The 11,310-nt window shown below is 35.5% G+C and overlaps 1 protein-coding gene across 4 annotated transcripts in view; it reads left to right on the forward strand.

Annotated features, from left to right (window-relative positions):
• LOC111147521 (TGF-beta activated kinase 1/MAP3K7 binding protein 2) overlaps positions 1-11,310 on the forward strand; it is a 73,413-nt gene that overhangs the window by 55,006 nt on the left and 7,097 nt on the right. For all 4 annotated transcript variants that reach the window (XM_022503568.1, XM_022503569.1, XM_022503571.1 and 1 more), the window contains 3 exons: positions 4,347-4,507; positions 4,712-4,805; positions 6,175-6,255. In XM_022503568.1, the coding sequence (XP_022359276.1) occupies positions 4,347-4,507; positions 4,712-4,805; positions 6,175-6,255 (336 nt within the window). The remainder of the gene's footprint in view (positions 1-4,346; positions 4,508-4,711; positions 4,806-6,174; positions 6,256-11,310) is intronic.

Genomic DNA, 11,310 nt, shown 5'->3' on the forward strand with positions numbered 1-11,310 from the left:
AATTTATTCATCTGTTCTTTCCTTTTGTATTTCCGTCTTATCAAAAAACATTAGTAGTTCTTTCAGCTGCAATCTGTGGTTGGTAAATTCCCCTAAACTTTATCTAAAAATGTATTTATTCATCCATGCTCTGATAATCTAGATGATCAAATTATTGCATTATCTTCTGGATTCTGTTTTTTTTTTTTTTTTTTTTTTTAGTTTTGGAACCTTTTCAGCAAGCATCTCTTTAAATTTTGCCTCTCCTCCATTCTTTCTGTTATCTTCTTCTGGAACTCCTTTTTAGACTTACATGAGATTTTTTAACCCCTTTAATGTTTGCTGTCGCTTTATCTCTGTGTGTCTAGGTAATGATCTTAGATTTATCTTCCAGGTCACTAACTGTCTTTGACTTTGTCTAATCTGCTATTTCATCTGTTTGACTTTTTCATTTCACTGACTATATTTCTCATTTCTAGAGTTGTTTATGGTACTTTTCCTTTTTTTTTTTTCCTTTCCAGATTTTTATTTAAATTCTATTAGTTTAACATATAGTGTAATATTGGTTTCAGGAGTAGAATTCAGTGATTCATCACTTATATAGAACACCCAGTGCTCATCACAAGTGCCCTCCTTAATGCCCATCACCCACTTAGCCCATCCCCCACCTACCTCCCTCCATTAAGCCTGTTTGTTCTCTGTTTAAGTGTCTCTGACCCTCTGTTTAAGGGTCTCTTATGGTTTGCCACCCTCTTTCTCTGTCTTTTTTTGCTATCCACTTCTTTCTCTCATATGTTCATCTATTTGTTTCCTATATCCCACATTTAAGTAAAATAAGATACTTGTCTTTCTCTGACTGACTTATTTTATTTAGCATACGTACCCTAGCTCCATCCAAATTGTTGTAAAAGCAAGATTTCATTCTTTTTGATGGCTGAGTAATATTCCATTGTGTGTGGGGTGTGTGTGTGTATGTGTGTACCACAGCTTCTTTATCCATCCATTAGTTGATGGACACTTGCGCTCTTTCCATAGTTTGGCTATTCTTGATAAGGCTGCTTTAAACATTAGGGTGCACATACCCCCTTTGAATCTGTATTTTTGTATCCTTTGGGTAAATACCTAGTAGTGCAATCTCCCTTTTTGAGGAACTTCCACACTGTTTTCCAGAGTGGCTACACCAGTTTGCATTCCCACCAACAGTGTAAGAGGGTTCCCCTTTCTTTGCATCCTCCCAAACATCTGTTTCCCGTGTTAACTTTAGCCATTCTGACATGTGTGGGGTGATACCTCATTGTGGTTTTGATTTGTATTTCCCTGATGGTGAGTGACGTTGAGCATCTTTTCATGTATCTATTAGCCATCTGGATGTCTTCTTTGGAAGAATGTCTATTCATGTCTTCTGCCCATTTCTTAACTAGATAGATTATTTGGTTTTGGGATGGTGAGTTTTATAAGTTCTTTGTAGTTTTCAGATGCTAACCCTTTATCAGACACCTCATTTGTAAATATCTTTTCCTATTCTGTAACCTGTCTTTTAGTTTAAGTGTGGGGGCTCTTTCTGGGCCATTGATTCTCATGGTAGATCATTTTCTTGTTTGGTCATACTTTTTTTTTTTTTTTAAGATTTTATTTATTTATTTGACAGAGAGAGATCACAAGTAGACAGAGAGGCAGGCAGAGAGAGAGAGAGAGAGAGAGAGAGGGAAGCAGGCTCCCTGCTGAGCAGAGAACCCGATGCGGGACTCGATCCCAGGACCCTGAGATCATGACCCGAGCTGAAGGCAGCAGCTTAACCCACTGAGCCACCCAGGCGCCCCTGGTCATACTTTTCTATTGAGAGCTTCTCTTCAATTTTTCTGTATGGATCCCTTAGTAATAGCTCACTGGTAGTGGAAGTGGATTGCTGACAATCAGTTTGCATTTGCTTCTGGCAGACACTCCAAAGAAATCACTAGCCTGGGGATAATTGTCATAATAATTTCTCACCCTGTGGTTCACTTTCTGCCCTAAAATATAAATTTTGATCACTCAAATGTGTTATAAGTTGGGTTTCAGTTTCTTAGGAAATCTGTTCTCATCCCTGCTTCATAATGTAATATTGAAGAGTACCACAAATGTATCTCTTGTTTTATAATTTCAGCGTAAATATAAACCATCATTTGGTCATTAGAGAATATTGAAGGATTTAGTCATTAGCGAGAAATTTTTGAGTATTAATTTTAAGAAATGCTACTTATAAATAGTGACAAATTTGAACAAATTTCTAAATAATGCCACTTGAGACACATTGTCAGTAAAATGAAGGAAAGTATATTATTCCTCATCTTCCTTTGCCTTGTCCTTCATTCTCACTACAGTCCTGGCTCCAGCTTTTCTTCTCTTTGTGTCCCAGTCAAAAAATAACAGCCTACATCCTCGTCTTCTTTTAGGAGAATGAACAAACCCTTATTTAGAATTATATTTTGGAAATAGATGGATAAAACTGCAGTTCACATAAATAAGCCAATTTGAATAAAAGCCTGACAAAACAAGCTTGATAGGAAAGTAACAAAGACACAGTGAGTTTTCAACCAGGAACATGTTTATCTCCGAAACACCTCCCTGGAGTCACAAAATATGTATTAAAATGGGAGAAAGGAAAAAAAAATAAATAAATAAAATGGGAGAAAGGTTAACAGTGTTTTAGTGTTTATCAAAAAAGAATCAGCCGTAGTTTTTAAAACTTGAAACATTGTGCCCTAGTATTTATTTCTTCCAATAAATAAGAAAGGAGAATTACAGATGAAGCATCTATGGATTATAACAGTGTCAGATTTTGGCAGGGGTGGGGGGATGGGATTACCTACCATTTAAGGTTAATTTTGAAGTACTTGAGCCTAATAGCCTCCCCCCTTCCATACCCCAATTCTGGTTCTAGAATACACTGCTAGATTGAATAGCCCAAATGTGCCATAGTCTTTTTCTTATTTTTTAGATTCATAAAATTTGAGATTAATTGAAGATGACTATTCAGCATTAATCTAATCTGTTTAATCTACTTGAGTTTTTCATTTTAATAATTAGTTTTCATTTTTAAAGGTTGTTAACTATACTTTTCTAAATCCACCTGTTTTCTCATGATAGAATCATCCCAAGCTGACTTTTTACAAAAGTGGACACAGGTTATCTTCACTTCCAGTCCAGTACCCCAAAAAGGAGGCTTACGTTGTCCAAGGATTAATCATAAGAACATACACTGATTTTTATGACTTAAGAAAGTTTCCCACGCAGTTTATCATTCATGCTACAAGTCTGATTTACATAATTTCTTTCTTTAAAAATCTCAGGAAAATAAGGGAACGTGGGTGTCAGTTCAGTGTCCAACTCTTGATTTCAGCTTGGATCATGATCCTCAGGGTCATGAGATCAAGCCCCATGTCATGCTCTGTGTAGAGCATGGAGCCTGCTTAAGATTCTCTCTCTCCCTCTGCCCCTCCCCCCTAACCTGTGCCTGCACACACTCTCTCTCTCTCAAAAAAAAAAAAAAAAAAAAACCTTAGGAAAATATTTTCACAAAATATGAGTGATTTCTCTAAGTGGTATCGTTTTTACTTTGTGACTTGAACAATTTAATACTAACATTTCACAATTTGGAGCTGCCTAGATAGCTTAGTTGGTTAAGTGTGCAAATCTTGATTTCAGCTAGGGTCATGGTCTTGGGGTCTTGAGATTGAGCCCTGTATCGGGCTCTGCACTGAGTGTGGAGCCTACTTAAGATTATCTCTCTCCCTTTGTCCCCTATCCCCCACCCCCGCTCACATGGTTGCACTCTGTCTTTTAAAAAAAATTAACAATTTAATGATAACATTTGTATGTATTGAAATTGCTTTGTTTTATTTATTGCATACATCAAAATGGATTTAGCTTAACCCACATTCCCTTTTAAAATGTCCGCAAAGTGTTCATATTAGAATACCTTAGCAGAGTCCAACACATCAGGCTTCTTAGAGTTGAAGGTCTTAACCTTTCAGGGGGTCAGATGTGAATTAAATAGTAGTTACTAGAGTAGTTGACTAGACTGGAGCATTTAGAGAAGTAATAGCTACTAAAAATACTGTCCTTAGCCAGAAAGTGGGTTTATCCAAACACTTTTTTTAAAAAATTTTAAACAAGTAGCAATGTTTGTCTGCTTAAATAATTAAAATAATTTGCAAGTTAAAAATTTTGAAATTTTAAATATTTAAACTCAGAATAGTTTGTTTTAAGGTATCTTGGCATACTCTTGTTTGTTGCAGAAATATTTACTTGTTTTGTTTTCCCAAGGCTGCTTAAAGGTTAACTGACTAAAGTGGGTAGGTCCTCATGTTTACTAATATGTGTTGCAGCTCTGTTGGTACACCAGAAGGCCAGAATGGAACGACTTCAAAGAGAACTTGAGATTCAAAAGAAAAAGCTGGATAAACTAAAATCTGAGGTCAATGAAATGGAAAATAATCTAACTAGAAGGCGCCTGAAAAGATCAAATTCCATATCCCAAATACCTTCAGTAAGTCTGTAACTCTTGTGACCTCTGTGCTTGAACATGAGAATAGGCAATCTGTCGTAAGTGTAAAAAGCTAATCTGGTTTTTTTAGAAGTGCTCTCAATTCATACTTGTTTCTTTGCTCTTACCCTCCCCTGCCAAACTCCACTTTTAACTAATAACAAGAGAATTCAATGTAGATCCTTCTCACACGGAATTATTTTTCAGCTCGAAGAAATGCAGCAGTTGAGAAGTTGTAATAGACAACTCCAGATTGACATTGACTGCTTAACCAAAGAAATTGATCTTTTTCAAGCCCGAGGTAAAGTTCAGTGCATATTGAACTGAAATTCATTGTATTAATTTACCAACTCTTTTCCTGTGGCTGAATACAAACTTAGCAATTATAATCTTAAATTGTCTCAGGTTTAACTTTGGAGCCAGATAGTACTAAAAACTATTGTGTTTTTCTCCCTGCCCCCTCTTCCAGAAGAAATTATGTGTTTGGCTTATGAATAATTTGATAAAATTTGTATTATTCAAACCTGCTCTATTCTCATGTTAAGGGAAGACAGTGATTTTGGCTATGTTGTCAAAAGTATTGCTGTTAAATATTAGTATAATGTATAATATTTATAATATTTTTATAATATTTAATAAGATTAAAATATAGGTACTCGTGTCTTTTTCCTATTTCCTTTTATCTTTTGAGAATCATGCTTTATCATGCCTTTTTTATTTTTTTTTTTTTTTGAGAATCATGCTTTTAAGAACATAGTTAAAAAGGCATCCCCACCCTAATGGCACTTTCTTAATTGATAAAACAGAGAAGGGAATAAAAATGTGGCTTACACATTTTAGAACAAGGATAGTTTATTATGAAAATTTGAGCTATTCCTGATAAGCAATAGTTGGTTATTGTAGCAAAAAATCTTGACAATTTAAGTCAGTTCCGTAGACAACTAACAGGAAATTTTATAACTTAAACCTAATGCTGAAGTTAGGGAAATAATAGAAATATATGAAATGGAAAAGACAGGATAAGAGAAGGAAACCAACAAAAAAGAAGTCCTTAATTACTCTTTTTAAATGTGTGCTGAAAATCCATCAAGTTGAAAGACGATAATGTTGTATTTTCTTTTAAAACCTCCATAAGTCATGTATCTTGAAATACTCTCTGAAGATGCCATAGTTTAAAAAGCGAGAAAAAGGAATTTAGTGCTGATCTAGCAACCATAATTCTTAACTTATTCCTTTTGTCATCTGAACCATTATATTTAATTAGTGCAAAGTTTTTAATACTTATTTGGGGCCAAGCTATTTATTTAGTTGCTTAAGATCATGTTGGATCATTTGAAATTATATTTTAAATTGTTAAATTGGAAGTTATTTTAACTTGGCACATAGAACAGTGGTCTAGTTGTAATTCTGTTACTGTCTTACTACAGTTAAGTTTGACTTCTTCCCCCGTTTACCACTTAAACTTCTGTTGTGAGTACTGTATTATACCTTCCTCAGCTGTTTTGACATCCTTACATGTAATTTGAGATTAGAGGTACAAAATAAATGAAAGCATTTCTTCTATTTATACTGTGACATTTTTTAGAAAGAAAATATTTGCTTTTTAAAAAAATAAAATTAAATATTTTTGAGCTATAAACATTGATACATTTACTTTTTATATATTTCAGGACCACATTTTAATCCCAGCGCTATTCATAACTTTTATGACAATATTGGATTTGTAGGTCCTGTGCCACCAAAACCCAAAGGTTAGTGTATTCATTATGTGTGAAAACCATTACATTTTGAAAACCAAGATTTTAGAAAATTTTGTTCTTAGCAGCCTTCCATTCTATAAGTGCTTCAAACTTTGGCATTCGTGGATGAATTCATTAGGAAGATAGTTGCTTATTTTCACTTACATGCTGGGGATGGGGGAGCATGCAGAAGTGTAATGTACTTAGCTCTTTAAAAGTAATATTCATGTCCTTAGGATTCATTATATACTCCTAAAATAGCAAGTCTTGGGAAAAAAATAATCAGTAAAATTTGTACTCTTTAAAATTTTAGATAACTGATGAGAACAATACTTTAGGGAAGTTTATTTTTCATGAGTATTTTGTTTATGCATAATTCTGTATAATCACAATACTCTGAATTTCAAATGAATGATTTTTGAAAATTATCACCTACTATCATTTTACATCATTGGTAATCAGATTTGTATACACATGTAATGCAGGTATGTCAAAATATGTGTGTGGATTTTTTTACTCTAGGAATTAAAATAGAGAAATGAGAAACAATAGGTATGTTACTAACTCTTTGGTTTGTTACAAGACTTTTCGCAGTCTCATTCAATATCCTGTTCTCTCCACCCTCTCATTTTTGTTTAAATATAATTCAATTAGGACTAGCCGTATCTTCATGGTGTGTTTGTTTGTTTAATATTTCTAAACATAGATAGGTGGAATACAGTGAACTATTATTACAGAAGAGCGAAAGTGAGATTATTTTGTCACAATAAGCAGTGGTTAAAATACTAGATGCCATTTGGACTTTAATTGAATAAAGGGATAAAGAGAACAGTGGCATAACCTAGCTCCTTAAAATAGGCAAAGTGGGTATTTCCAGACTCTGAATGAGAGATACTTTAATATGATCTTTTCACTCTCTCAAAAATTAACGGATTTTTTCTTATGAAAAGATTTCCTGTTTTGCTTCAGCATAATCCACTACTTACGTGTTGAGTGTAGGAGAAAGTATATGGAGGTTACATGGAAAATAGATGAAATTCTTAAGATTGGTCTTGACAATTTGAAACAGGATAACATCATGAGGGTTTATTTCACTATGCTCTATATATAAGTGTGAAGTTTTTCATGGAGATAAAAAGTAAGAAAAGCTAGAACAGTAGAAAGCACAGATGGAAGCCTTTCCTTAAATTTATAATATGTCAAGGGGAGGGATCCAAGATGGTGTCATATGAAGAACCTAAACCCACCTCTTCCCATGGACATACCATATCTACACCTCCATATAGAACAGTTCCTCCTGAAGAACTGAGGGCTGATTAAACAGCTTCTGCATAATAAAGGGTGGAAGGACCACATAGCCATTGGAAGGAGAGATGGAGTCACAGTAACCGTGGGAACCCCAACCCCTACACTATGAACTGCAGACAGAGAGAGAGCACTGAGGGACCCATGCACAGATCTGCCCACCTTGCCCCCCCACCAACAAAAAAGCTGTGATTTAAAGGGCAACTAGAGGGGCACCTGGGTGGCACAGTCGGTTAAGTGTCTGCCTTCAGTTCAGTCATGGTCCTGGGGTCTTAGGATCCCACATCAGGCTCCCTGCTCAGTGGGGAGTCTTCTCCCTCTCCCTCTGCCCCACCCCCACTTGGCTCTCTCTCTCTCTCAAATAAATAAATAAAAATCTTTTTAAAAAAATAAAATAAAGGGAGACATTAGTGAAGAAAACCCATACACCAACTCTAGAGCTTCTACCAAATGGTGGAGAACTGCTGGAACTTACTCTGGAGTCAGAAGGGCAAGCAAGCACCATGTTTACCTTCTCCCACCTCCTTGATAACATAAATGGGAGCAGAGTCTAGTCACTGTAGCCAGCCTACCCTCTCAGCAGGACTTATGCCTCTTCCCCCCCATTAGCTCCAGCCATCCTTCCAAAATAGCCCCTTGTACCCGTGCCTACCTGAGCTCTGGCCATCCCACCAAGGTGGCCCACAGTGCACTAGTGCACAATAGTGCACCCTTAGCCTATACCCAGTGCAGCTCCAGCCTTCCTACCAGGGCATCCCTTCATGGAGTACCCATCAGACTCAGCTCACACTTCCTACAGCTACCACCAGCCAGCCAAAGCTGCCAGGCACATGCAGTCTATACAGGGACCTTCCTACACAGCACCTCTCCTTCCTGACCAGGAGAGGTAGCTCCGTTGCCTCATTCATAGAAACAAACACAGAAAGTCAAACAAAATGAGACAGAGGAATGTGCTACAAACAAATTCAGAAAAGGAGCTAAATGAAACAAATAAACAATCTACTTGATAAAGAATTTAAAAGTAATGGTCATAAAGATGCTCATCAAACTTGAGAAAAGAGTGGTTGAGTTCACTGAGAACTTCAACAAAGAGATAAAAAATATAAAAAGAATCAGAGTTGAAGAATACAAGTAGTGAAATAAAAAATACACTGGAGGGAATCAGCTGCAGATTAGAGGATGCAGAGGAACCGATCAATTATCTAGAGCCAGGGTAATAGAAAGCACCCAAGCTGAACAGCAAAAAGAAAAAAGAATGTTAACAAATGAGGACAGGTTAAGAGACCTCTGGGGCATCAAGAATAATAACATTCACATTACTGAGGTCCCAGAAGGAGGAGAGAGAGAGGGGAAGGGGCAGAAAACTTATTTTAAGAGATGATTGTTGAAAACTTCCCTAACCTGGGGAAGGAAACATAAATCCAGGTTCAGGAAGCACAGAGAGTCTCAAAAAAGATGAGCCCAAAGAAGTTCACACCAAGACAGAATTAAAATGTCGAAGATTAAAAGTAGAGAATCTTAAAAACAGTAAGAGAACAGGAACTAGTTTTATATAAAGAAAAACCCCACAAGACTATCAGCTGATTTTGCAACAGAAGCTGCAGCCAGAGGGGGTGGCATGATATATTCAAAGTTCTGAAAGGAGAAAAACCTACAACCAAGATACTATTCAGCAAGGTTATCATTTAGAATTGGAAAGCTAGAGTTTCCCAGATAAACAAAAGTTAGAGTCCATCACCACTAATCCAGCCTCATAAGAAATGTTAAAGGGACAAGAAAAGGCCATAACTAGAAATAAGAAAATAATGAAATGAAAAAATTTTCCAGGTGAGACCAAACATATAGTAAAGATAGTTGATCAATTGCTTATAAAGCTTAGTATGAAGACAAAAGTGGTAAACTCAACTATATCTTAAAAAAAATTAAGGGACTCACAAAATAAAAAGACATAAAATAGGACATTTACATAAAACACAGAGGAGAAAGTAAAAATGTAGTACTTTTAGAGTGTGTTTGAACTGCAGTGATCATTTGCTTCATAGGGACTGCTATATACTTTGGATGTTACATACAAACTTCATGGTAACCACCAACCAAAAGCCTACAATAGATACACAAAAAAATAAAGAGAAAGGAATCCAAGCATAACATTAAAGAAAGTCATCAACACATGAAAGGAACATAGAAGAACTACAGAAACAACCAGAAAACAACAAAATGGCAATAAGTACATACCTATCAGTAATTACTTTAAATGTAAATGATCTGAATCCTCCAGTCAAAGAGATAGGGTGACTGGATGGTAAAATAACAAGGCTCATCTATATGCTCCCTACAAGAGACTCAATTCAGACCTAAAGATACTGACTGAAAAGAAAGGGATGGAAAAAGATACTCCATGCAGATTGAAGCAAACAAACTGGGGTAGCAGCACTTACATCAGACAAAGTAGACTTTAAAACAAAGCCTGTAATGAAACAAAAAAGGGCATTATGTAATGATAAGGAAGGAGATCAACAAAAGGATATTACAATTGTAAATCTCTATGCACCCAGCAAAGGAGCACCTAAATATATGAAGCAAATATTAACAGACATAAAGAGAAAAATTGATAGTGATACAATAATAGTAGGGAACTTGAACTGTACACTCAAATCAATGGAGGGATTTTCCATACAGAAAATAAGGAAACAGTGTCTTATGAACAACCCATTAGAACACATGGACTTAACAGATAGATAAAGAGCATTTCATCCAAAAACAACAGAATATATAATGTCAAGTACACATGGAACATTCTCCAGGAGAGTTCACATGTTAGGCCACAAAACAGGTCTCGATGATCTTAAGAAGACTGAAATCATGTCAAGTATCTTTCCAACCACAGTGCTCTAAAACTAGAAGTCAATTACAAGGGAACAATTGGGGGAAAAAAAAATATGTGGAGGCTGAACAACATATTTAACAATCAGTACATCAGTGAAGAAATCACAAAGGATATCAAAAAATACCTGGAGACAAATGAAAATGGAAGCACAGGTTCACATTCTCTGGAATGTAGCAAAACCAGTTCTAAGAGGGAGGTTTATGGTGATAGAGGCATACCTCAAGAAACAAGAAAAATCTCAGATAATCTAACTTTATACCTACAGGAACTAGAAGAAGAACAAGCAAAGCCCAAAGTTAGTAGAAGAAAGGAAATAATAAAGATCAGAGTGGAAATAAACAAAAATAGAGCTAAGAATAGAAAAGAGCAATGAAACCATAAACATAAACATAAAACAGAAACATAAACAGAATTGATAAACCTTTAACCAGACACATCAGGAAAAAAGAGAGGGCTCAAATAAATAAAAGATGAAACAGGAGAAATAATAACCAATACTACAGAAATACAAAGGATTATAAGGGATAACTATAAAAAGTTTTATGCCAAGATTTTAACAACCTAGAAGAAATGGATAAATTCCCAGAAATAAACACTGTTCCAGGACCGAATCAGGAAGAAATAGAAAATCTGAACAGACCGATTACTAGTAACAAAATTGAATCCAGAATCAAAAAAAATAATAACCAATACTACAGAAATACAAAGGATTATAAGGGATAACTATAAAAAGTTTTATGCCAAGATTTTAACAACCTAGAAGAAATGGATAAATTCCCAGAAATAAACACTGTTCCAGGACCGAATCAGGAAGAAATAGAAAATCTGAACAGACCGATTACTAGTAACAAAATTGAATCCAGAATCAAAAAAAA

This window comes from Enhydra lutris, unplaced genomic scaffold (genome assembly GCF_002288905.1).
Source record: "Enhydra lutris kenyoni isolate GAN:26980312 unplaced genomic scaffold, ASM228890v2 scaffoldscaffold17, whole genome shotgun sequence".
Lineage (NCBI taxonomy): Eukaryota > Metazoa > Chordata > Mammalia > Carnivora > Mustelidae > Enhydra > Enhydra lutris.